The sequence below is a fragment of the Oncorhynchus nerka genome, linkage group LG6 (genome assembly GCF_034236695.1).
Source record: "Oncorhynchus nerka isolate Pitt River linkage group LG6, Oner_Uvic_2.0, whole genome shotgun sequence".
NCBI classification, from domain to species: Eukaryota; Metazoa; Chordata; class Actinopteri; order Salmoniformes; family Salmonidae; genus Oncorhynchus; species Oncorhynchus nerka.
The window spans coordinates 20,886,830-20,914,321 of NC_088401.1; the positions used below are offsets into that span (position 1 = coordinate 20,886,830).

Below are 27,492 nucleotides of genomic sequence, written 5' to 3' on the forward strand. Positions count from 1 at the left end.
TCTCCAAAGCACACATATCCCTGGGTCGCTCCTCTTTTCAGTTAGAAGTGGCTAGTGACTGGAACAAGCTACAAAAAAACACTCAAACTGAACAGTTTTATCTCCATCTCTTCATTCAAAGACACAATCATGGACTCTCTTACAGACAGTTGTGGCTGCTTCACGTGCTGTATTGTTGTCTCTACCTTTTTGCCTTTGTGCTGTTGTCTGTGCCCAATACTGTTTCCACCATGTTGTGCTGCTGCCATGTTGTGTTGCTACCATGTTGTTGTCAGGTGGTGTTGCAATCATGCTGTGTTGTTTTCTTAGGTCTCTCTTTATGCTGACAAGGTACAAATCTGTCGTTCTGCCCCTGAACAGGCAGTTAACCCACTGTTCCTAGGCCGTCATTGAAAATAAGAATTTGTTCTTAACTGACTTGCCTAGTTAAATAAAGGTAAAATAAAAAATAAAAAATAAAATGTAGTGTTGTGGTGTCTCTCTTGTTGTGATGTATGTTTTGTCCTATATTTACATTTTTATTCCCATCCCCCATCTCCGCAGGCCTTTTGCCTTTCGGTAGGCCGTCATTGTAAATAAGAATTTGAACTTAACTGAATTGCCTAGTTAAATAGGGTTAAATTAAGTAATTCAAAATGTGTTTAGAGCCCAGAGCAGTTTTACATAGACACCAAACACATGTTTATTTCAAATACTATCTTTAGCCATGTTGTAGCCAACACCATGAACTGGTGGAAAAAAACTCAATTTGTCATCATCACACTTCCTGCCTACCTCCTTGTGAGAAATGTGTCAGTCTACGAAGAGTGGTTCCACTGTTCTCATCTCTCCAGATCACTGTAGCTCATTTCCCTGATTTGGAACAATGTCATTTGTGAATACTCTAAAACAGTGGGATGAGGCAGTGGCCTGTTTTGAACGGGGGGACTCTGCTGCTTCCCTTGGAACATTTCTGGACATCCAGGAAAAGAACTCCAAAATCTTTTTCAACGTTGGCTGTCTACATTTGATTAATAAGAACCTAGATGCAGCTGAAAAGGTATGGCAGTTGTTACCAACTTTCATCATTCTTGAAAGACAATCCTCTCTTTCCCTGTTTTACTGAAGAAATCAGACTGCAATTAAGGTTAATAGTTACTATCACATTGTAATGACATGTTATTTTCCCAAAAATGCAAGTCACAGAAAAAGGGGAAGTGCCGTTATAGTACACAATACTTGTGGTAGCCTACTATTTCATTGGGAGGAAGTCAGTGAGTTTCTTCTGAATATCACGCAGGCTTTCGATGGCAGTATCGGAAAGGATGGACACTTGGCTGTTGCATTCTTTCAAAGGGCATTGACATTCTACAAAAAAGAGAGGCAAGATAAATCTATCATATTAGGGATGGGATGTGATTATAATAACACATTTAAAAAATAATCCCATACCTTCAAATGGTATGTTAAAATGAATAATCAATTCACAAACATACACTTTTAGAAAAAACAAGTTATATCTAGAACCTAAAAGGGTTATTTGGCTGTCCCCAAAAGAGAACCCTTTGGAGAACCATTTTTGGTTCAAGGTAAAAAGGGTTCTACATAAAACCCAAAATAGTTCTACCTAGAACAAAAAGGGTTATCCTATGGGGACGGCCAAATAACCCTTTTGGAACCCTTTTTTCTAAGTATGGATTTCTCTTCATTTTGCCTGCAGGTATGAGGAGTCTTTAGCTGATTTTCAACATGCCTTCAGGGAGTTGAGGGGGAACCAGCTGATTGACTACAAACCTCTTGGTCTGAGATACAAATTATATGCTTGTGAGGTGAGTCCAGATAAAGATATGATGGAATTCTTGCCAGTGTAACAATAATTGGATGTTGAATACTTTATGTGTATTTTAGTGTCTGCACAGCAACCTGTTCCAACATCACAGTATGTAAACGCTGAGAACAATAGCTGCAGTGCATAGGTGGGTGTTTCAATATACAGCACTTTGAAACCTGGGGGAGAAGTGCTGTATAGCTGTAGTTTTAATACAACAACAACACTTTTTCTGACTGGTATCACTCCCACAGGTACTGCACAACATGGCGCTGGCCCATGCTCAGCTGGGTCAGTGGGAGAAAGCCAAAGAGACCATCCTGACTGCTCTGAAACTCAGGACTGAGGCCAAACTCAGCCACATTGACAGAGGTCTGGAGTGCATCCTGGTGAGTGGCCCTTTACGCCTTTTTCACATTATCATGTCGACCCAAACCATACTGTGCTGGATTGGATTGTTCTTTTTTACACTGTTCATTTCAGCAACTATAGTGGATGAGTAACCAAGCCAGCCAGTTATTATGCATTTTCACTGTGTCTGATTGTTCAACAAAGTTGGTGATCCTTTGTAAATCCTCTGTTACTCCTTTAGAAGAAGAAGGTGTTTGAGCCAGTTGAGGTCCCAGCGAAAGTTCTGTTCAAGCCAAACAAGAACTACGTGGCTGAACTGGAGAAGAAGGACTACCTGGGCAAGGCCAAGGTATCCATTTCATCTCTTTCTCAAAATAAAACATACAGTGCCTATAGAAAGTCAACACCCCCCTTGGATTTCTTCACATTTTATTATATTACAAAGTGGGATTAAAATGGATTTAGTTGTTATTTTTCATCAACAATCTACACAAAATACTTTGTAATGTCAAAGTAGAAGAAAAACTCTATATTGTTTATAAAGATTAATAAAAATCTAGAACCACTAACATAACTTCATTAGATAAGTATCAACTAGGTCATCTACAAGTCTTTGCTAGGTAAAGCCCCACCTTATCTCAGCTCACTGGTCACCATAGCAGCATCCACCCGTAATATGCGCTCCAGCAGGTATATCTCACTGGTCACCCCCAAAGCCAATTCCTCCTTTGGCCACCTTTCCTTCCAGTTCTCTGTTGCCAATGACTGGAACGAATTGCAAAAATCACTGAAGCTGGAGACTCATATCTCCCTCACTAACTTTAAGCATCAGCTGTCAGAGCAGCTCACAGATCATTGCACCTGTACATAGCCCATCTGTAAATAGACCATCCAACTACCTCATCCCCATATTGTTATTTATTTTTTGTGCTTCTTTGCAACCCAGTATCTCTACTTGCACATTCATCTTCTGTACATCTATCACTCCAGTGTTAATTGCTAAATTGTAATTACCTCACCACTAGGGCCTATTTATTGCCTTACCTCCCTTATCCTACCTAATTTGCACACACTGTATATAGATGTTTTCTATTGTGTTGACTGTACGTTTGTTTATTCCATGTGTAACTCTGTGTTGTTGTTTGTGTCGCACTGCTTTGCTTTATCTTGGCCAGGTCGCAGTTGTAAATGAGAACTTGTTCTCAACTGGCCTACCTGGTTAAATAAAGGTGAAATAAAAATAAATAAAAAATGTACTTGTGTGATTTTTTAAAACTAAATTTTAGTTCTGAACTAATATATGATTGCCTTAACAAAGGGTGTGAATAGTTGACTATATTTTCGTTTTTTAATTTTTATTAATTTGTACAAATTTTCAGAATTTCCTTTTCACTTTGACCAAAAAGTACAATGAAATACATTTCAATCCCACTTTGTAATGCAACAAAATATGAAAAAAGTTCAAGGGGTGTAGAATTTCTATAGGCACCTTATCTTAAACAGGCAAAATGTTGCAACTTTGTAGATGTGTATATAAAATGCATGTCAATTACTTGGATTGAAATGTGCAATTTACATTTATTGGGAATAGCCTTGGGTTTTTCTTTAGGATAGCTATTTGGCACTTTATTAGTAGGCATTTCATAAAGTATTGTTTCATGTTGAACCTGTTTTATTCTCTATCCTCAGGTTGTTTCTTCCATCGTCTTTCAGGATGATTTCTCTGGCTTTGCTCCGTTACAGCCACAGGTGAAGTAACATATGATTTGATAAAATGAAAATGATAAACCATTTTTTTTAAACGAACAACAATTAAAATACAAACTATCAACAATTAAAATTGAAAAATTAATTGAGGAATATTCAGTGTAATGGGATGTGCTATTTTTTATGGTGAGAATAGGTTGAAGAGGTTCCTACCAGACCAAAGGTGCCTGAAGTTCTGAGGTAAAGTTAATGTGCTCTTGATGTTAGTTCTAGCAGAGACTGTTGGGCTGGTTTGACACTTAGGGCTCGATTCAATCCGTATCACGGAAGTTCAGTGTTATATTGCGATTTAAATTTAAAGTTAGGCTAATTTCCGATTGAGACGACATATACCATGAATGCAGTCGATGTTAACTCGGGAACATTGCCTTTACATTTCTATCGCGCTATAGCGCAGCTCTACAGATTGAATTGAGCCCTTGTTTGTTGTGATTGCCAGAGTTTAAAGCAATAGTTCACCCAAATTACAAATTGGTTTTCTTACCCTGTAAGCAGTCTATGGACGAGGTATGACGGCAATCCATGCTTTGGTTTAGTTTCCCTAGTATTGTTTCCACATGCTAACATTTTAGCATTTGTGGCACAAATCCCATTCATGTCATGGGAGCTATAGAATATTTTTTTGCGCATCATGTCCAAATCATCTGAAATTATTTTAAATTGATTGAAAAGCTCAACAAAGTCACTTATACATTTTTTTTTTAAATTATGCGTGGAAAATGCTTATATTGGTCCCATGGCTTGAATGGCATTTGTGCCAAAAATGCTAAAACGTTAGCATGAAGAAACAGTGCCGGATATCAATGCAGGATATCTCTGTCGCCCCACACAGGGCACTGGAGGAGGGTGAGCCTCACACTGTCCTCTTTGAGTTTGTCCCTGAGACAAGTGATGAGTTAGCTGTGGTGCCTGGCAATATCGTCTTTGTGCTGAACAGCGGAGAAGACAACTGGGCATCTGTCATCTTCAATGAAAGAGTACGATTAGTTATTACATCGAAAAAATGCTTGAATTAAAAATGTGCATCTATTGTTCTCATTATGCTGATAGACACTTGATTGAAAAATATATATACTATGTGTTCAGTGAATTCATTTAACCTTCACATTTTTAGAGGGGACTTGTTCCTTATAACTTCCTGGAGCGTTTGGAAATAACCTTATCATCTAAGCAAGATCAGGTACATTTCTACCATCTATGTTGTGTTTTTTCCTCATCACAAGATGACATTGACACTAACACCTGTGTGTGTCAATGCTGAGCTATAACAAATTGAAAATCCTTTAAGTTGCAATCCCCAAAATTCTGGTAAATAAAGCCTACCCTTCAATTGCTATGTTAATTGATTTCTCCTACGTGGGTTGATTGCTTTCTTGTAGGATGGGACAGACAAGGATGACATCCCAGCTCCACCTAGAGGAGAACCACTGAAAAGACCTCAAAGAAAATCTGGTAAAGATCTGTTATGTAAAAATACAGAATGGAAGTTGTATAGTTAAGATTTTAATTATTTGCTATGCAACAAATAACTTTACTTTTTGGGGGGTATTATTGTAACAGCTTTGGCTGCTGAAAATCAGAGCATTGGGGACACAGAAACGGAGGTATGAGAATTATATAAAATAGATTTAAATACATTTAAAAAATGTACAGTATGTAATATCCAATGTAGATACCAATTGTTTTTCAGTACTCTACGTGTACACATTTAAAATATAATTGTACATGTATTTAATTCCCTAGTCTTGCCAGATTGAAGAGTCATCACTGTGTGTAGTGAAAGTGCACTTCACATACACCATAACAATGTGCATGGTGCCTGGACTTCCCTACACAACCACTCTGGAGAAAATCAGTAACAAACTGGGCCTTCCTGCCATGGCAATCACCTTGAGGTATGGCACTGTTTAAACATTAGCTTCAAAACTTTAATTCAACATTCATTACTGTTACAAAACCAAGCTCAGGGATTTCGTGTTGTTTCTCAAGCTATGCCCACTTAGATTCTGGTAAAATAGTGATAGATGAGGACACGAGGATGGAAGATGTTTGGAGCTGTGTCCACAATGGTCGTCTAACACTGTGGTGTGATCTCAAAGAGGTAATGTGGTCGAACAGTATATACAGTATTTAATGTCATAAGTTGTTTGATATGAAGACTTTTAAATTACAAATGTAATAGTCAACTCCTAGAAAATGAGTGTATGGGATATAAAACTTGACTGACAAGTTCGGGTACTTGTTTCCCTTATTTCATGTAATCTACACTACAGGGTATGAGTGAGCAGCTGCAAAGCCAGAATCAACTGATGGCCCTTCATTCCTACGAGTCTTCAACTCCAGAGGACCTTGAGTTCCATCAAGGAGATACCATCTTACTTCTCTCCAAAGGTGAGCTAATTTCTCTCATGCAGGGCACCATTTCAACAATGCAGAAATCTGTTGTCAGTGTTAATTATCCTGTTAATAGATGATATCCTGGAAGAGCTATTACCTACTGTTGTCTTAAAATACAGAAGTCCCATTTTCATTACTTTCTTTTCAGTCAATGAAGACTGGTTTGAGGGACAGTGCAACGGGAAGATTGGCATATTCCCAGCATCCTTTGTGGAAGAAGTTCCCATGAAAGATAAATAATATGATCAGAACAAAAGTCTAAGGAACAATGACTGTCGAAATTGTGGGATTTGTTATTTCTACTTTGTCTTTGTTCTGGATACTGTCAACCAACCATCAAAGAAAAACATACAGAAGCATAGACACAAAGTCAGATTTCTACATTTACATTGAGGGAAGACATTTAGGTCAGAAAAGTCTACCTAAACAAGGACTTTTCTTCACTAGGCTGATATTTACTGATTTATGTGATGTTATTGTTAAAGTATGAAGTTTTAACTGTTTTGGCAGGCACAAATCAAGCATGCCCTGGTTTTCTACGTATTTTGAATGTAATGCAGTAGTATGTTTTTAATTATTTGTTGTATGTATCGGACACCAGAAATGAAGTTTCCTCAGGAAAAATGTAGTTCTGCTAAGTTATTTTCTTATGTCATTGTTAAACAAATTAAACATTGGTTATATAGCCATAGACTATTCTGAGCTCCAGTTTTAAGACCTTTGGTATACGTGTACAGAGCACAATTCATTTAAACTATGACTGTTCTAAATAGCCTATAAATGACCTATATATAGCCTATAATGATTTGAATGAAAATATAAAAATCAGACAACTTGAATATATCTCTTTTGTATATCTCATTTGTGATTTACAGTACACAGAGCAAAAAGTTGTTGAATAAATAATAATAATTATGCGTATTCACAACAGTGATGAGTACATTTAAGTCCAAGCATGTGGTCTCACATTTTCAACATTCTATCTGTTACATTCAAAAAACAGTTCAACTTCTGTTATACTGTGACATTCATCACATTCAAAGCACTGCTACACTAGCTGCATATTTCTTGACAGGCATTTACTTTTTCAGACGCAACTGATCTATAAACATTTATATACGTATGCTTCAGAAAAAGCATCAATATAACAAAAAGGTATGTGATTTTCAGTTCTCCGTCCACACTTCAGTGTAGAAGTAAAAAACTGTTTTTTAAAGTCTATGTTGTTGTGACTCACGCGAATATAATGCACCTGATATAGCTGGTAAAGCCTTAATTTTTGTCAGAAGATTGATAACTTAAATTGGAAACTGTTGAGCTATGACGCAACATAATATATTGATTGATATATGTAAAACATTTGCAATGGACTAATAATCTGGATGTGATGAGTGCTTTCATGATCAATGGTCCCTGTCAATCGTCGGCTCCTCTTCGTAGGCAATGGCAATGCCTTTCCTTCCCTCTAATGCTTTCACCACCGGTGTTTCTCCCAGTTTCTGCTCCAGTCCCTGCCAGCTACGACCCGCCAGGAACGTGGCTAAAACAAACGGATGAGGAAATTATGAAAATTGTAACTCAAGAAAAGTTACCACTCAACAGCATCTTTATTAATGGTCTTGCAATCCCAGAGTAGAGTTTAAACCCCAACCCAACGGAGCCTGTCACGATTCTGTGAATTTTGCCTGTTTTTAGATATAGATTTATGTTTGTTCTTCCGATATATCGTACCAGCTGTGTTAGCATTGGCCACAGTGAGCGCCTGGTTCCGTAGGACGAGTGAGGAGTTGTGTGAGGAAGACACTGGCTCGCTGGACGAGAAGCGGGTCATTCGTAAAGCTCCGGTGATGAGGGAGACATCAGTCTCATCGCCGTCCTCGAGATCGTCAGGGTTCGCCAAGGCCACATGCTTAGATCCACCTACAACAGGTTTTACTATTAGTCTTGATACCTATGGCCTGGTCCCAGAGCTGTTTGTACTGTCTTGCCAACTCCTGTCGTGATGACATAAACAGATCTGGGACCAGGGTAAAACACCAGGTCTATTCTTGCTCACAAAACTTTAATTCAGGAACAAATCAATGTCAATCAGATCCTACCTGGAAGCAGATCGCGGAAGTCTGTGACGTACTCTCCTGACCATTCCCTTTTCTTGTTGCAGGCCACCTCCATTTCAAAGGGGGTCACGACCGGTTTGTAGAACTCACTGGAGTCCAACAGAGAGTTCTCAGGACATGCGATCAGTACATAAATGTCAATCTCAAGAAAGTTAGCCAGTTTGGCCACATTCAGTTTCCCCATGGCAAACATGTAGCTCTTTTTCCCTGCTCTGTGGATGGTTTCTTTCAGCTGTTCGATGATGGTGAGGTAGTTTGCCACGCCAAGTGTACCCACAAGAATGCCCACCACACTGGCATCCTTTGCCCTCTCTATTGCGTAATATCGCTTCATCAAAGCTTTGTTGATACTGATCGACTCAGTCCGACCTGTCATTGTTGCAGGGTCAAAAGAGCAGAAAGAGCAGCGGTTCCAAGTCATCATGAAGTTTGTCATGGTTGCACCTTCATGGCCGATAAAAAACACACTGTAGTCCTCAATGGTCTGTCCAGATTTCAAGACAAACTGCCTTCCGAACTGTTGAACGACTTGATCACCGTTTTGACACTGAGAACTGCTGACATTGTGTTGTCCATGTGTTTCTCCGTGACTGTAGCAAAGTTCTCCGTCCACGTGAAGGGTTGAGGCGGAAATGTTCGGATACTCAGAGGACAGCAGCGCCAGAAGATCGTCTGAGGAGAGACATTATCATGCTATAAACCAGTATTAAGTAAGTTACATTTACATTACATTTAAGTCATTTAGCAGACGCTCTTATCCAGAGCGACTTACAAATGGGTGCATTCACCTTATGACCTCCAGTGGAACAGTAGTGCATCTAAATCTTTTCAGGGGAGGGGGTGAGAGGGATTACTTTATCCTAAACCAAAGTAGGTGTCTCCGGAAGGTGGTGATTGACTCCGCTGTCCTGCGTGAGGGAGTTTGTTCCACCAAGAGCAGCGTTTTGACTGGGCTGAGCGGGAACTGTGAAAGTTGCTAAAATACGTTGAAACGCATATTCCGTTTTAATATATTTCTAAAACTATGTCGCAAATCAACCTGAGGAAATAGTATAAATCGCTCACATTCCTTTGTAAGGATATCAAACTAAAAGTTACCCGTCTTAAAAAACATTCACACAATGGGACAAAAAGGACATACATCATTGTGTGAAGCTGAAAGGCTTACCATTAATGTGATCATAGTTGACATCGTACAAGAGGATGACGTGACTCTGTCTGTTGGGGTATAGCTCTCTGAAGGAGGAGACACACGTCTCCAGGACCACAGGTTTCCTCTCAAAGACGTACATCAGAGGGAGTCTTCTGGATGGGCTGAGACAAGCCCTCCCGTAGTGTACGATGCAGTCTGCGCCCACATGCTCTGCTGCAACTTCATCTACACAACAACTGGAAATATCAAGAGTATTGACAATAAGGTTATGGTGACGAATGTCAAATGATAAAACAAATAATGGCCAAAATAATGCTTGCAAATAGAACAGAATAAAACTATTGTCCATCCCGGATGGACATTTTTCTTTGGCATCACCTTCCATTAAAATAATCAAACACACACATTCTCATATCAGACACATTTAAACCAGTCAGTCCATCATGCTGCATACATAGAGGATATTAATACATTCACTCACAAATGACCATTGTCCCAACTGCATTAGATAGACAAGTACATATACCGATACAATTTACTTTGCATCCAACAAATTAATTTAAAACACGTTCTTCTTGGCCATGGGCATTCTGAAGCGCCGGCCAGAGGGAAGCCTCTTGAACTGAGGGTGTAGTGGGTGGGAGGGGTCGCCAACGACAGCCAGTGTCTTCCTTTTGGTTGCCTTGTGGAACAGAATGCTCAAATGTGCCTGTGGTCGACCAATTACTTTGATGGCTGTGTTTACTATTCTGGTCAGTTTCCTATTGCTCCTCACGCTCAGAATACCATACCAGACTGTCATATTCAGACTGTCATATTGAACGTGACGATGCGCTCCACCAAGCTGCTGTACACCCACTCCAGAACATTCTGGCTGACCCCAAACCCCAAAATGCACTAGTCTCATTCAATAAGAAATAATTAAATAAGTTGACATTTTCTATCACTTTCATGTTTTTGATAATAACACAACAATGTTTTCCTACCTGCCATAGGACGTGTCTCCAAGGATGAATAGTTTTGCTTTGGTTCCCTTCTCAATCTCTGCAGCAATTGCTATTGAATCAACCAGCACCTCATCTGGAAATTGCAAGGCAACCTAAAGCACAAATGATTCACAATTTTTACACACAGACACACACACACAACTGCGTTGTTGAACCCTCATACCTTTTTGAACTGATGATCATTGATGAAATGGCATGTCGCCTTGATCTGATAATGCTCATCTAGATTCCTACAGTGAACATCCTTCTCTGCTGTTACGTCCAGCACGCGCTGAAGAACCAGTTCACTGTTGGTGCTGAATGCATCAGTCATTGTAACATCTAGGAATAGAAAATAACTAGTGGAATTAACATATCATCCCAAAGACCACACAATCACCGGATGCACTTCGTTGAAATGTAGCAAGAAAATAATGCTGCTACAACAGAACATGGAATTTCTGCTGGGTACCTGTGTATTATTAATGTATGTGTCGATACATGCTACTGTACATCAAGCTAGCTAGCTGCGTGCTAGCTAGCTCGTAAATGATGACCCAACGTGATGTCAAATTAAAATTTTAGAGAGGTGACCCAGGCATAGACAGTACTGGATGCAAGTTTTCTCATAAAGACATGACCACCAGAATAAAGTATTCGTCAATAATTCAGATAACAAATTATATCTGACAGGCTAAGCTTACGGGTGTAGACGCGTGTAAACACACGTGTAGGACGACAGGAAATAACTTCCGGGTTGTTTCCGTCACATTTCACAATAAAGGCCCCCTGTGCAAAGATTATTATTCCTTCGGGATAGTAAATCTTTTTTTTTTTTTAACAAATCTGATATGGGCAAAATTATATTTTATATACTTAAGTAATACTTAAGTGATGCTTTCCTTCAAACAGTTTTGCAATATCTTGTCATTATACACATCCATTGGACTGTACAGAAATTGAATGTGTTTTCAACGACTCACCAGACTCCCCTAGTATTTAAAACAACTGAGTTAGAATATGGAGCTGCATCATATCAAGTTTATTTACTGTGAATACATAGCCGTAAATGCACACTTTGGACAGCATTGCAAATATATCAATGGATTTCTACAGCATACTCAAACACAAAATACACAGGTTTCTTTCTGAATGAAAGGAAAGCATTAACATATATTGCAATATGTTAATATCTGTTGTCACATCCTATTATAAATGACATTTCATTCATTTTGTAGGGTACTCTGTAATATGAAAAGACACCAGGCAAATTATAAATACAGGAGATAGTTGGACAGTGCAGCTTTCCCCATTTCATGGTTTGGTCCTCAAACTAGAAATGTCAATGTCAATACACATCCAAGCATGTTCTCTGCCAGCTTTTCATGTCATTGGTCAGTGGTTGTTTGGTCTTATAGTGATTGACTTTTATCAAACACAAAATGGTGGCGGTGGTCAACTCATGACCCTTTGTCCAAATGGGTTCTTTTTGAGCTGCAGTGGTACAGATGACCAGCTCTTCCACGACATTCAGGTGTCACATGCAGACGCGATAGAATCCATGAACCACAGTGAAACAAATGAAGACTGAACCTGAAAGACATGTGGGGGAGTCCATCGGTCAGAACTTGTTTATGGCCTATGGCCAAAAGTGACGTTTAGTAGACCAAAATCAGAGTTAGACAATTAGTAGGAGTGAGGAAATATCGGTAGTTACAGCTGATATCCAAGGACCACCGTATCATTATCCAGAATTTATATTATTGCGCTTTCCATGTGTATTTTTATTGAGCAAATGAGAAAAGACAATTATCCATGGATACAATTATGCAGGGGTGCAACTTTCACCGGGGACGTGGGGGGACATATTCCCCCTACATTGTGAAATTGCATTCCAGTTTTATCATTGGATTGTGATACAAAAAGAGACAGAGGTGTGCTTTAGGACCATGCGGAAGCCTCTGAGTGGTCAGGTAGGCTATTTGGAGTGGTTATCTGAAAAAAATAAAATATCCCTCCCACTGCCAAAGCCTTCTTTTCTGCAAGGTATTTATTTCATAGTGTCAAGTTTGTGAAATTCAATGATGATTTTCAGTCCTGCCACTTCAAATGACGATCTTGCTCAGCATTCTATAGGCAGACTTGGCTATTAGTCACATAAACCACATATATGTTTCTGATCATAAGACATAAATAACAAATAAATAGTGAAAAGATGGGTGCTACACATGTATGGTGAATGAAGCATACTTTAAGAGCTCTAAAGTGGAATGGTTAGATCATGATGTACAGTATACTGACCATTTCCATAAATTCTGTCTGATTTCCCAGAAGTCTCTTCTCATTCTCTTCTTTCTAAAAGTAAAATAAATAATCTATCAGAGGCGAAAGTCATTCATTCATAAATCACTTTAATTTCCATATATACTAGAAAGCTAAGTGGTTGTTTCTTGGGTTTCTGGAAAAAGTGCCCCAGGTCTTGACAAAGAACACATTAAACTGATTGAAAGGTAAAGGGTGATATCGGCAAACAAATGCCATGGTCAAGGCTACGTCGGGCAGTGCAATGAGTGGAGCTTACTCAGGTGTCCAAAAGCCCATATCAGACCGAGCCTAATGCTTCTTATGTAGTTCTTTATTAGTTTAAGTTTAGAAAACAATCTTTCCCCAGAAGCGACAGTTTCAGGGATGGTAAAAACAGCTTGATTTCCGTAGCAACATCAGGGAAACTGGGCAGAATGTGGTGCTTCACATCTTTAATTGAGCTTCTCATTCTCCATAATTGCCGGTCTCAACACGTTACAGAAAGAGGATAAATATATAGGAAGCTCTGGGGACAGGTTGTCTGGATACTGGACAGCCAATAAATTGGCAGATGCAAACAGATGATCATATTTAGAAAACAAACGTTCTTGAGGGCTTGAACAAAAAAAGCAGTTATTTTTCGTTCATACTGGTGAGTTGTGTGGTTGTAGTAAGCTAGTGTTTTGAGGGTGGACTAATTCTATTATTTGGTATTAATAGACTGGTTTTACACACAGCAACTTTCTATCCAAGCTGGAAGAGAGCGGTAGGATGGCTCATGTCATGCAGCTGTACACTCAGTGGCCAGTTTATTAGGTACACCCATCTAGTCCCAGGTCCCCCCTTTGCCTCCAGAATAGCCTGAATTATTTGGGGCATGGATTCTACAAGGTGTGGCGTTCAAACGTTGCTCAATTGGTATCAAGGGACCTAATGTGTGACAGGAAAACATTCCACACACCATTACACCACTGCCACCAGCCTGACACCATGCAGGATGGAGACATTGATACATGCTGCTTATGCCAAATCCGGACCAGGCAATGTTTTTCCACTCCTCAATTGTCCAGTGTTGGTGAGAGCATGCCCACTTCCACTTGATTTAGTTGATAGGAGTGGAAGCCGGTGTCGTGACAAGGACCAACGAGAGGACCAACGAGTTGCGCGTTCTGAGATGCAGTTCTGCACACCACTGTTGTTCTGCACCATTGTTTGCCTGTTTGAGGCACGCCTGTCAGCTTGCTCTCTCATCAATTAGCTATTTACACCCACAGAACTGCCACTGACTGGAGGTTTTATGTTTGTCGCAGCATTCTGGGTAAACTCTGGACACTGTCGTGCGTGAAAAGCCCAGGAGATGAGACGATTCTGAGATACTGGAATTGGCCCGCCTGGCACCGACGATCATACCACTTTTGTAAAGACTGCAAGAGCCAGAATCAGTGTTACATTGTTGACAGCATGAGCTGATGCAGAATGTCAAAGTTATCTTCAGAAAGGAAATGTTAGGAGGTTGGAGCATTGGAGCACAACTGTAGTGAAACTTTATCTGTCCTCCCCAGTGGATGCTCCTCAGAGGAGGAAGGAGAAGACCATCCTCCTCAGTGAATGTCATAAAAATAAAAATAGTGAAACATTTATAAAGTAATCCTTTTTTAGATAAAACTATACAAAATATATTCACGTCACCAAATAATTGATTTAAAAACATTGTTTTGCAATGAAGGTCTACAGTAGCCTCAACAGCACTCTGTAGGGTAGCACCATGATTTAGACGGAGGACAGCTAGCTTCCGTCCTCCTCTGGGTACATTAACTTCAATACAAACATAGGAGGCTCATGGTTTTCACCCCCCTCCATAGACTTACATAGTAATTATGACAACTTTCGGAGGACATCCTCCAACCTATCAGAGCTCTTGCAGCATGAACTGACATGTTGTCCACCCAATCAAAGGATCAGAGAATGAATAACAGGAGGTTGGTGGCACCTTAATTGGGGAGGACGGGCTTGTGGTAATGACTGGTGTGGAATAGGTGGAATGGCATCAAATGCATCACACAGTTTGCAGGTGTTTGATGCCATTCCATTTGCTCAGTTCCGGCCATTATTATAAGCCGTTCTCCCCTCAGCAGCCTCCTGTGGAATGAATATAGTACTGAAAGCATAAGCTAGCTAGCACTGCAGTGCATAAAATGTGGTGAGTAGTTGACTCAAAGAGATAGAAAGACAACAGTTTAACAGTTTTGAACAAATTAGTGCATTCTTGAAGGAGGAGCAAGAGCGAGAGGGAGAGAGAGAGAGAGAGGGCTAGCTATATTTCGTCATTTAGTTTCACTTTCACTTACTTACCAAATCCATAGAGCTAGTATAGCCAACTCAAACACTCGGCTCAAACACCCGGCTCACACCTGCCTATGACTATCAAACACAGGAACTCTTCCAAGTCAAGGTAAGCTTTGGGATCTACTAATTTATTGCCACCGGGGCCTGACGGTGTAACTGCTAAATTGCTTACTGACTGTACACTGTACTGCATGATTGTAGCGGGTTAACTAACACGTCAGTTCTATTAGCTTTATTGACGACAATGTTACTTTATCTAATATGGTAACAACGATGTAGGCTGTGTGTAGCAGTTATTATATGAAGGTTTGGCTTGGAAAGTTTTTTTTGCCTGGTCACAGACAGCTGATGTGTTCTGCGTTGAAGTCCATAAGCGAAGGAAAAAGGTGAGAGGATTACAAAGTGTAGATGCGAGAAGGAATACAACGAGCTGTTTGTATATGGCTATGAAAGTGTTTACGTGTGATCAGGGGTGTATTCATTATGCCGATTCTGTTGCAAACGTTACGAAACCTTGATTAACCTACCTGAATTTGTCCAATAGAAGTTCTCATTTGCAACTGTTGGACTAATGATTACACCTTATATCAGCTGCAGGCAAGAGCGTGCAAGGCGGTATTGTGTCACTTTCTGTCCATGTGTCAACGTCTGTCACTTCAAATATTTATCTCGATCTGTGTGCACCTACGTTGTAAACTTTGATTTATAGGCTAGATTGTAGCAACCTCATGATGGGTATAGGGATAATTTGAGTATCATGTAGTAGCCTAAACCTATCGATGTTACATTGAACTGGGTGAATGGAATATGAATGACAGTCATGCTGTAGTAGAAACAAGGCCATGCTAACAAATAATATAATCGTCCTCCCTCATATTAAACAACACCGACCGCCACTGGTCCCTGCGTATTATTTTTGTTTTCGCCTAGTATGCCAATACTCTTCCAATTGGCTCATTGATCCCCCCCCCCTCCTCTCCCCTGCAACTATTCCCCAGGCCGTTGCTGTAAATGAGAATGTGTTCTCAGTCAACTTACCTAGTACAATAAAAGTAAAATAAAATAAATACAAAATACTCCGTTTTAAGTACATTTGTTCAACTGCGAGTGAAATGCAAGTCTTTGATTCAATGACATTGTCAAACCTGTCCTTTCAGTTTACTTCACTTTCACTTTAGTCAGAGATTATGGATATACTGACAAGGTACGTCTCTCCGCCCCAACAATGGGAGTCGTTACCCACAAAGAGGCACGGCGGGCTGTCTAGCTCCCGCCTATTCTTTCTTTGGATGGCTGAATACATCTAGTTATTGTAAAAAAATATATATTTGATGAGGGTTGTAGATGTCGACCGCCTGTATTCAATGGAGCGAGATGCTATGCTACTAGCCTCATGCCATGAATATGCATAGCCATCTCGATACAACTCCAATATAAGGTGTTCTTTCTCAAAGTTGCCGGGATGTCACGTGTCCTACTTATATCAGTACACTCATAACAACTTAAGCGTTACAAAACTTGTATTTGATCAAATAAACCTCACATAGCAAATAAGCCATAAATTTTTTTGTTGACAAAATTCAACACTTTTTCATTAACCTTGACTACATGCTTTGTGAGCGGAAAAAAACCCACCACCTGCTGGATGGAGTTGTGTCTCTCTCTTCCTCTTCCTCTCTGCTGTAGTGAGACTTCACTTGATCTCGCAGAGGTGGACAACTCCAGTCCTCGGGGCCTGATTGGTGTCACACTTTTTCTCCATCCCTAGCAAACACAGCTGATTAATCAAATTGCATTCTAACTTAAGATCTTGGTTAGGTGATTATTGGAGTCAGGTGTGTTAGTTGAACCTGTGGCAAAACTGTGACACCAATCAAGCCCCCTAATTTCATACGATAACATAACTAGGGTTGTCAGTTTGACTTTAAAGTGACAGTTTACTGTATTTTCTTACTACTGTAAAAGCTAGTCCTGATGCACCTGAATTTTTTCCCCTGTATTTGTTCAAATTAATATGTGTATTTTTGTATGTGAAGCAAATGCATATGGATGTTGCATATCTTATTTTACTCATATAAAAATAATTATTTTGAGGTGTGGTGTGACTGGCAATAATGAGTGGTGCCTTATGTATGATTTTTAAAGCAGGCCATATAGGGGTTATAAATGCTTCATTAAGCCTTAAAAGTTATATTCAATTTACAGCGGGACTGGACATATTGGTACAGGATGGACAGGCACCTCCTCAGAGCAGAACCCCTGACTTTTCTTCTCTCTGGGATTGATGACCAAAGCAGAACGATAACAAATGATCAGGATGGCCAATTGAGTCAACAATCAATAAATGATATTTGCATTTTCTTTGGATTTTTATTAGAAATTCTATTGCAGAGTGGTCTTTGAGTAGATTTGACCATGCTGTTGTATACAGTATTTACAGTATGCTGCATTTCTTTAATGTCTAATGTCCCTGAAGGGTCAATAGTCTAGTCAGTGCACAATGCACATGTGTGATCAAGACTGAGGAAACTGATGAGCTATTATTGCCACAGAACATGTATGAATTACTCACCACTAATAAACTCAGCAAAAAAAGAAAAGCCCCTTTTTCCGAATTCTTTCTTTCAAAGATAATTTGTAAAAATCAAAATAACTTCACAGATCTTCATTGTAAAGGGTTTAAACAATGTTTCCAATGCTTGTTCAATGAACCATAAACATTTAATGAACATGCACCCGTGGAACAGTCGTTAAGACACTAACAGCTTACAGACGGTAGGCGATTAAGGTCACAGTTATGAAAACGTAGGACACTAAAGAGGCCTTTCTGCTGACTCTGAAGAACACCAAATGAAAGATGCCCAGGGCCCCTGCTCATCTGCATGAACGTGCCTTAGGCATGCTGCAAGGAGATGCAGATGTGGCCAGGGCATTTCATTGCAATGTCCGTACTGTGAGATGCCTAAGACAGCTTTACAGGAAGACAGGATGGACAGCTGATCATCCTCGCAGTGGCAGACCACGTGTAACAACACCTGCACCTGATCGGTACAGCCGAACATCACACCTGCGGGACAGGTACAGGATGGCAACCACAGGAACCACACCAGGAATGCACAATCTCTGCCTCAGTGCTCAGACTGTCCGCAATAGGTTGAGACAGGCTGGACTGAGGGCTTGTAGGCCTGTTGTAAGGCAGGTGCCTTGGTGGAAGAGTGGGGTAACATCTCACAGCAAGAACTGTCAAATCTGGTGCAGTCCATGAGGAGGAGATGCACTGCAGTACTTAATGCAGCTGGTGGCCAGACCAGATACTGACTGTTACTTTTCATTTTGACCCCCCCTTTGTTCAGGGACACATTATTCCATTTCTGTTAGTCATATGTCTGTGGAACTTGTTCAGTTATTGATGTCTCAGTAGTTGAATCTTGTTAAGTTCGTACAAATATTTACACATGTTAAGTTTGCTGAAAATAAACGCAGTTGACAGTGAGAGGACGTTTCTTTTTTTGCTGAGTTTACTAATAACAGTTGATGGGTATGAATAAACATGTACATATTATTTATTACATAAGCTATTACTATACTACTGCAGTTCATTAAAAGTTGTAATGCTCTGTTAATTAAATATAATATGGTATTCACAGTTTTTACACCACAGCTTGGGTGTTGACAAATTTACCATTTAATATAGAAGCTACACAAACCTTTGGTTTTACTTTTGTAATATGGAATTAAGAGACATTAGTTAATACCTTGACCTGTATCCTCAGGGCCGGATTACCGAACAGGGACAAGACGGCCTACAAGGAGGAGGTGAGGGCCCTCGGAGTGTGGTGTCAGGAAAATAACCTAACACTCAACGTCAAAAAAACTAAGGAGATGATTGTGGACTTCAGGAAACAGCAGAGGGAACACCCCCCTATCCACATCGATGGAACAGTAGTGGAGAGGGTAGTAAGTTTTAAGTTCCTCGGCGTACACATCACGGACCAACTGAATTGGTCCACCCACACAGACAGCATCGTGAAGAAGGCGCAGCAGCGCCTCTTCAACCTCAGGAGGCTGAAGAAATTTGGCTTGTCACCAAAAGCACTCACAAACTTCTACAGATGCACAATCGAGAGCATCCTGTCGGGCTGTATCACCGCCTGGTACGGCAACTGCTCCACCCACAACCGTAAGGCTCTCCAGAGGGTAGTGAGGTCTGCACAACGTATCACCGGCGGCAAACTACCTGCCCTCCAGGACACCTACACCACCCGATGTCACAGGAAGGCTATAAAGATCATCAAGGACAACAACCACCCGAGCCACTGCCCGTTCACCCCGCTATCATCCAGAAGGCGAGGTCAGTACAGGTGCATCAAAGCTGGGACCGAGAGACTGAAAAACAGCTTCTATCTCAAGGCCATCAGACTGTTAAACAGCCACCACTAACATTGAGTGGCTGCTGCCAACATACTGACTCAACTCCAGCCACTTAAATAATGGGAATTGATGGGAATTGATGTAAAATATATCACTAGCCACTTTAAACAATGCTACTTAATATAATGTTTACATACCCTACATTATTCATCTCATATGTATACGTATATACTGTACTCTATATCATCTACTGCATCTTTATGTAATACATGTATCACTAGCCACTTTAACTATGCCACTTTGTTTACATACTCATCTCATATGTATATACTGTACTCGATACCATCTACTGCATCTTGCCTATGCCGCTCTGTACCATCACTCATTCATATATCTTTCTGTACATATTCTTTATCCCTTTACACTTATGTGTATAAGGTAGTAGTTTTGGAATTGTTAGCTAGATTACTCGTTGGTTATTACTGCATTGTCGGAACTAGAAGCACAAGCATTTCGCTACACTCGCATTAACATCTGCTAACCATGTGTATGTGACAAATAAAATGTGATTTGATTTGATTTGATTTGGATGGGGACCACCTGGAGGTCGGGGTCCCCCCAGATAGCATATGATGGCAAAATGTGTAGAATAGCAGGAAATTATCTTAAAAACTGCAACATTTTCTCTCAGTCTCATGGCAAAATGTGAACAATAGCATTAGATGAGCTATAAAACAGCACATTTTTTATCTCTGACCCATAGCAAATAGCATAGATTTGCAGGAAATTAACTTTAAAACTACAACATTTTATCTTGACAAAATATCTACAATAGCATTAGCTATAAAACTGAAAAATATGTCAACACAAAAAATCAGGTCAGTGCCTCTGTGCCCCAAATGTGGTAGTCCGGCCCTGTGTATCCTTGGTAATATATGAAATTGTGCACAGGCCGTCCACTGTGTTTAGGAAACACATTCTCAGCTACTGTATGTCACTTACAATGTTTGTATTTTTCATGTGCCTTGAGTGGAAAAGTCTCCCTGTTTGCTTGCATTGCTGGCACAACTGCTAGCCTGAATCTGAAGCTGGGGACACAGCAACACATGTTCCATTTGATTTATTGTAGAACCCGTTCCAGACCCGGGTCAGGTTTATGGTATTTGGGTTACGGAGGACTCTGAAGACAGAATATAAACAGAATACTCCACAAGTACTACACATATTCCTGCAATAATTACTGTATTGCGAAAGCCTGGATACAATATCAGTAATGCAGTAAGCTAACCTATTGGTTGAAGTGACATGGAAGCCACAATATTGAGAATATTCACATGAAATTCTTCATTAGAATGTAATATATATTCACAACAGGTCAGCAAACTGATATGCTCCCACACATTGCACTCATGTGCAAAGATCTTCATTGTAATCTGGCAGCACAAACACCTTCAGTGTCAATGACAACATGGACCTAAATGTGGTGGGTGTACTTTGTCAACCACTGTCAAGTTGTGTAAACAGATTATGTTCAATGCATTTCAATAAAAATTAATTAACCTTACTGTCATATACAGTAGTCAGCATACATTAGTAAAGAGCATAAATGGTTCAATTTCATTCTACTACAATACATTAACATTAGCTAAACTACATTGCACATGTCATCTAACTCTTTTTGAATGTGTTTGATATTGACTTTCTAACAGAAATGGGAGCGTCAAACTGTGTAACCTGGAGTGTATTCATTCTAAATGGGGCTCTTTATTTAAATAAAGAAATATGTAAAGTACCCCGCCCTTTCAACAACACCAGTTTCTTCCAACAACCCTATTTTCAGATATCAATTGACATGAGGATGGAATTTATGGCAACATAAGGTCCTACTGCTTTTAGCGGCTCAACAAAACCTGGGTGAAATCCACTGGTGACAAGCCTCCTCATGAGAGATAGACCACGCAGACGGACAGCACGGCCATCACCACTGCCACGCTGCACAGCACCAGCACCATGAAAATCTGGCTGCGCTCGCAGCACTGCTGGCTTTGGGAACCTGCCTCCTCGTCCGTGGACAAGAGGCCCAACGAGGCGCTGTCCGTGCTGGCCGGTTCGGCGTACTGGGGCCCGCGGGCCTCCACCATCCAGCGCAGGACGTTGACCTTCTCCTCCATGTCCTCCAGCATGACATCCACATGGGCGATCTCCTCCTCCAGCTGGCTCTGCTCCAGATCTTCCAGGCTGGCGGGAACCTGGTCCTCGGCACGGGTCAGGTCTGCCAGGCTGAGGGCCCGTGCTGTCACCTCACTGGTTTCCCCTGGAAAGTGGGAGAAGAGACATGTGAGAAGAAGAGCTAGCCACGAATGTTAATAAGGTTACCACAGCTTGTGGATGCCCAGACTAGGATCTAGACTATATGGATGTAGACTGTATGGATGTAGACTGTATGGATGTAGACTATACGAATGCTTTTTTTCATTATTCCTCTCTAATCAGGGACTGATGTATACCTGAGACAATAGGTGGGTGCAAGTAATGATCAGGTAGAACAGAAAACCAGCAGTACTTCGGAACGCCGTAGGTTAAGATTTGAATACCCCTGCTATAGAGCTAAAGAGTCAGCGGCCGGTGGAGTTTAGGATAGGTTTGTGTGGAAACAATACGACAAATTGCCCATCTGACTGTGGCACTTGCTAACCTTGAATGCCAGTCTGCACTAAAGTGTTGTTATTGATCAGGGAGAAGTTGGAACCCATGTTGAAGACTTTGCACATGTCTGCGTGGAGGAGTTCCAGACTGGAGGTGAAGGCCACCCAGAGCAGTTCCATCTCCTGTCTCTCCCCCTGGGGCAGTGTCTTATCCCGTAGCCGTGCCGTGAGGTGGTGACGGCTGGCCACCGCTAACTTCTGGGCCTTCTCCCGCGTTAGCCGTAGCTCGTCACGCAGGTGCAAGCTGTCCGTGCACCCACCCACACACGAGGCCAGGTGGCGGTAACATGCCACCACCTGTTGGCCAATAGGGGAAAAATATTATTTACAGATCACTCAAGTAAAAACGAAACATTTCATACCGTAATATCATTTTCATACAATTACAAAGGGTTGACTGATTAGACACAATATACAGCATTTTGTATTGTATTGTCTAAATCTGTGAGAATAGATCATGTGTGCTGGAAACAATTGTAGGACTGTAGGAGATAGAGAGACACAATGGGGGTGAATTGTTGTCTTTGCTTAGATCTGCTGATTTGATTTGATTTGACAATTTTAAAGACATGAAAATGTTACACCTGGCAACAGATACATATACCAAAATCTGTCGTCAAGGATATAAACACAATATCGTCTAAATCCATTGTGTCTGTAGGTCAGGAGACAAGCATTAGTCCTTCATGAAAAATGTGGTGTGTTTTATAAACACCACTGGTCTGCAAATGGTCTTAGGTTAAATGTATGTATTTACAAACTGCGTAATTTTGTGGTGTGGGTGAGATGACAAAAGACAGTGGTCGATTGTGTAAAAACGTATGAGGGTTTCAGTTTAAAACCAGAAACAAGATGCACTTTTTTTTGTTGCCTTATTCTAATACTGTGTCACATATAAGTTGTCTGATGGACATGATGCTTAAGATCGGCATAGGTATGTAGCAGAAATGACTATTAAATACTGGTAAACAATTCCCTTCAATTTTTATTTGATAATTCAAAATTACTCCCACTCCCTCTCGCTCCCTCCTTTAGATGAGGCCATGCCACATACATTTCTCCAACCTCATCCCTCAGCTTTAGAAGCTGGGCTGCCATTGAGCTAAATCACACATTCTGAACTGCGACTTTAAACAAATGAGGTCATTTGACTGTATACTGTCATGTCTGTACTAGCACCTTTAAAGCCTGGAACTTGGTTTTTAATTTGTTGTGGTCCTCCACACAAAGTTCCAGTAATTTGGCATATTTGAGAGGACTATGTCAACAACAATCATTGGTTCAGCAACTATTCTCTCTCAAACCTGTGAAAGGAATGTAGCTAGTGGCCAAGCTACTTTCTATGAATACTGTCATTTCCCTTTTGGCCATCAGGAGGTGCAATGGCTCTACTATTTATGATAACCAAAGCCTGCTTGGGTGCGATGGTACTTAGAAAGTAACAACTATAGTTTGAGGTAATTATTAGTTACCTAATGTCTCTCTGAAAATCAGAATCCCCTAACTAGCTCTGAGTCAGACACCAGGTTAGACAAATTTCAACAAAGTATGACATTTTCATTGATTTGAATCATGCGAGTGGTTATTAATAAGCATTCAGAGCTTAGCCTGACAGATTGGTTTACATGACAACTATGACTAATAATCTGATTGCCATAGATCTATTTTTGGATAAGCCTTAGGACCTTGTATAGGGGCTTTTCTAGTCATCATAGGAATCTGTAAAGTAGAGCCAGATTGGAGATATTACAGGCAGTGAGTGAGTGCATGGGAGAGTTGCAGGTGTGCAGCAAAGGTCAACCTACTACTACACTGTGCATTTCTGACACAGTTATCCACTCTTCAATCACACACGGTCATATTCATTATCAGTATTAATATCTTGATATTTTCATTATGATATGCTACGATGCATTCGGAAAGTATTCAGATCCCTTGACTTTTTCCACATTTTGTTACGTTACAGTCTTATTTTAAAATGTATTAAATAGTTTTTTCCCTCATTAATCTACACACAATACCCCATAATGACAAAACAAAACCAGGTTTTTAGATATTTTTGCAAATGTATTCAAAATAAAAAACCGAAATATCACATTTACATAAGTATTCAGCCCCTTTACTCAGTACTTTGTTGAAGCACCTTAGGCTTCAACAGCTTCAAGTCTTTTTGGGTATGACTCTACAAGCTTGGCACACTTGTATTTGGGGAGTTTCTCCCATTATTCTCTGCAGATCCCCTCAAGCTCTGTAAGATTGGATGGGGTGCGTCGCACAGGGTTCAAGTGCAGGCTCTGGCTGGACCACTCAAGGACATTCAAAAACTTGTCCCGAAGCCACTTCTGCGTTGTCTTGGCTGTGTGCTTAGGGTCGTTGTCCTGTTGGAAGGTGAACCTTCGCCCCAGTCTCAGGCCCTGAGCACTCTGGAGCAGATTTTCATCAAGGATCTCTCTGTACTTTGCTCCGTTCATCTTTCCCTCGATCCTGACTAGTCTCCCAGTCCCTGCCGCTGAAAAAAATCCCCACAGCATGATGCTGCCAACACCATGCGCCACCGTAGGAATGGTGCCAGGTTTCCTCCAGACATGACGCTTGGCATTAAGGCCAAAATGTTCAATTTTAGTTTCCTCAGACCAGAGAATCTTGTTTTATCATGGTCTGAGAGTCATTTATGTGCCTTTTGGCAAACTCCAGCTCTATGAAGAGTCTTGGTGGTTCCAAACTTCTTCCATGCACTGTCACTGTGGGACCTTATATGCACTGTGGGACCTTATATAGACAGGTGTGTGCCTTTCCAAATAATGTCCAATCAATTGAATTTACCATAGGTGGACTCCAATCAAGTTGTACAAACATCTCAAGGATGATCAATGGAAACAGGATGCATCTGAGCTCAATTTCGAGTTTCATAGCAAAGGGTCTGAATACTTATGTAAAAAAGGTATTTTTGTTTTTTATTTTTAATACATTTGCAAAAAATTCTAAAAAGTTGTTTTCGCTTTGTCATTATGGGGTATAAGTGTGGATTGATATAAAAAACAACAATTTAATCAATTTTAGAATAAGGCTGTAACATAGCAAAATGTGGAAAAAGGGAAGGGGTTTGAATACTTTCCGAATGCACTGACTTAAAGACCCTGTGCAGTCAGAAACGAGATTTTCCAATTGTTTTATATATATTGCCTCACTATTAGGTTGGAATAATAATGTGAAATTGTGAAAACGATGATAATGCCCTTTTAGTGTAAGAGCTGTTTGAATAGGCCGCCTGAAATTTCAGCCTGTTTTGGTGGGATGGAGCTTTGAACCTTCCATGGTGACATCACTATGCGTTAAATAGTTAATACCCACTGGACACAGACATCAATTCAACGTCTATTCCACGCTGGTTCAACGTAGTTTCATTGAAATTATGTGGAAGCAACCTTGATTCAACCAGTGTGTGCCCACTAGATAGAAAGCAAGTTCCAAACCTTTCTGCCAATAACAGACCCAGACAGTCCTATTAAAATTCTTGCTTGAGCTATTTATGGGCGGCAGGGTAGCCTAGTGGTTAGAGTGTTGGACTAGTAACCGAAAGGTTGCAAGTTCGAATCCTCAAGCTCACAAGTTGATATAAGTTGACATGTTGATATAATTTTGTAGTCACAGTGCCATCCTGGCTGTCCTATTGTACTTCTTGTGTAAGGATGTCAGGCACTTACTACAATCTATGACCAAGACAAAGAAAACATGTGCTTTTACCCTTTGGGTAAAAAAGCACTTTCACTGAAAATATGGCCTAATGGTTCAGTACATTACTAGGTCTACCATAACAGCAGCTTTGTAAGGAAGTAGTGCATGGGAGGATCAGTAACTAACATTCCTTGTGTTTATAGTAAAATAGATCAAATGAGAACTTGCAGATTATTTAATGTTTATTTCATCCTATAAATTAGACCTTTCTGGAAAAAATGATATAGTTTAAGAATGTAATATGTTCAGTTCTTATGAGAAAGGTAAGATGTCCTATGCCCTATGGATGGAAAATCTTAAGTGTATTTAGAACTCATTGGCCTGGTTTCAGCTCTTAACATAGCCACGTTAGGATGACAATAATCTGTGCTCAGTGAACTCAGGGTGTTATGTGATACAGGGATTGCATTAATACCTTATTATATTGATACCGACTAATACGGAATACTCACATAATGCATATTTGCATTGTTTACCATATGCTCAGTTTTCATTTGGAATATTACAGTAAATCATTTGGCATATTCAGTCTTTCAATTTCAATTTAACAGAACTAGAATTGAATTTGAATAATTTTCACCTCTGACGAATTAACCTAAAGCAGATACAGTACAAGAAGAACTATCTGCAATAAAATATTGGATATATATACACTATATACATAGCAGGCTAAGATATCGTGATCTCTCAATAAATATGAGCTCAACAGACCAAATCATTCAAATGATAGTACATGCATTAAAGCTTTGTTACACATGAACTTTTCCAGAAGTCTTAGTCTATCATCCTCATTTAATCACAAGATAACTGGACTGACTGACCCCTTTGTGAAAAGAATGGAGGACAGATTATTTTAACGGGTACTTTGCAGATAAAACCATAACTTGACAAAACCATAACTGCCAACCTGAGCATCTCACCTTTATGAGTGAGTCGATAAGAACCTTCCCCTCTTCCAGAGTCTTTGGTGAACTGGTAGTGCCATCGTCACCCACTTTGTTGTTGATGAGTGGCATGAGGGCTGCTGGTGGAGAGCTGCAGACCCTGTCACAGCAGGCGAGCACAAAGCCCACCCGTCCTTCAGTCCGCCGGTCACCCCTGCACTCACTTCCCAGCCAGACCCCTCATTCAACACTCTGCACCTGGGACAGTCAGAATCCCATGGCCATGCAGGCTACAAAGTCATGCACCATAATTCTTATTCCAAAACTTTGCAACGTCAAAACAGGCAAACATGAGGTCTTCCACTCTTACCTTCAACCTAATAATCCCCCCTCCAAAAGAAAAGTCAGGTGTAGAAGAAGTCAACGAGTACTACAAAATGTTGTGTACGTGATAGTGGTGTCTAAGTCCTTAGCAAGAGGAGTGATAATCCAGCGATTGACCCCTTTGGACTGATGCAGGCTTGGCCCCAGCAACTAATCTCATTATCCATCCCCCTAAGGCACGATGA

General features: G+C 40.4%; 4 protein-coding genes across 7 annotated transcripts; 2 read left to right on the plus strand and 2 right to left on the minus strand.

Moving 5' to 3' along the window:
* The first annotated feature begins 776 nt into the window (after window positions 1-776).
* LOC115130164 (neutrophil cytosol factor 2-like) lies at window positions 777-21,391 on the plus strand. 3 transcript variants are annotated; one of them, XM_029661006.2, is made up of 16 exons: window positions 777-1,039; window positions 1,280-1,362; window positions 1,700-1,808; window positions 2,062-2,196; window positions 2,400-2,507; window positions 3,848-3,907; window positions 4,062-4,105; window positions 4,758-4,902; window positions 5,040-5,105; window positions 5,305-5,377; window positions 5,486-5,529; window positions 5,669-5,820; window positions 5,915-6,026; window positions 6,199-6,316; window positions 9,036-9,149; window positions 17,434-21,391. In XM_029661006.2, the coding sequence occupies exons 1-15, from the start codon at window positions 866-868 to the stop codon at window positions 9,062-9,064; spliced, it is 1,452 nt and encodes a 483-aa protein (XP_029516866.1). In that variant the 5' UTR covers window positions 777-865; the 3' UTR covers window positions 9,065-9,149; window positions 17,434-21,391. The 3 variants fall into 3 exon arrangements, with proteins under 3 accessions (XP_029516866.1, XP_029516865.1, XP_029516867.1); XM_029661005.2 differs by lacking the exons at window positions 9,036-9,149; window positions 17,434-21,391 and adding an exon at window positions 6,471-7,165 and having other exon boundaries at window positions 779-1,039; XM_029661007.1 differs by lacking the exons at window positions 1,280-1,362; window positions 9,036-9,149; window positions 17,434-21,391 and adding an exon at window positions 6,471-7,165 and having other exon boundaries at window positions 927-1,039.
* dph2 (diphthamide biosynthesis 2) lies at window positions 7,157-11,349 on the minus strand. Of its 2 annotated transcripts, none has more exons than XM_029661008.2 (7): window positions 11,283-11,349; window positions 10,763-10,920; window positions 10,579-10,691; window positions 9,608-9,828; window positions 8,422-9,111; window positions 8,054-8,242; window positions 7,157-7,862 (listed from the first exon to the last, which is right to left on the minus strand). In XM_029661008.2, exons 2-7 carry the CDS (start codon window positions 10,910-10,912, stop codon window positions 7,726-7,728), a joined length of 1,500 nt encoding a protein of 499 aa, XP_029516868.2. In that variant the 5' UTR covers window positions 10,913-10,920; window positions 11,283-11,349; the 3' UTR covers window positions 7,157-7,725. The 2 variants fall into 2 exon arrangements, with proteins under 2 accessions (XP_029516868.2, XP_029516869.2); XM_029661009.2 differs by having other exon boundaries at window positions 11,051-11,321.
* LOC135572170 (uncharacterized) lies at window positions 12,616-21,391 on the plus strand. Its single transcript, XM_065019377.1, has 2 exons — window positions 12,616-15,334; window positions 19,002-21,391. Exons 1-2 carry the CDS (start codon window positions 15,300-15,302, stop codon window positions 19,666-19,668), a joined length of 702 nt encoding a protein of 233 aa, XP_064875449.1. The 5' UTR covers window positions 12,616-15,299; the 3' UTR covers window positions 19,669-21,391.
* rgs9bp (regulator of G protein signaling 9 binding protein) lies at window positions 17,579-27,492 on the minus strand. Its single transcript, XM_029661011.2, has 3 exons — window positions 26,960-27,492; window positions 22,295-22,601; window positions 17,579-21,913 (listed from the first exon to the last, which is right to left on the minus strand). The coding sequence occupies exons 1-3, from the start codon at window positions 27,053-27,055 to the stop codon at window positions 21,540-21,542; spliced, it is 777 nt and encodes a 258-aa protein (XP_029516871.1). The 5' UTR covers window positions 27,056-27,492; the 3' UTR covers window positions 17,579-21,539.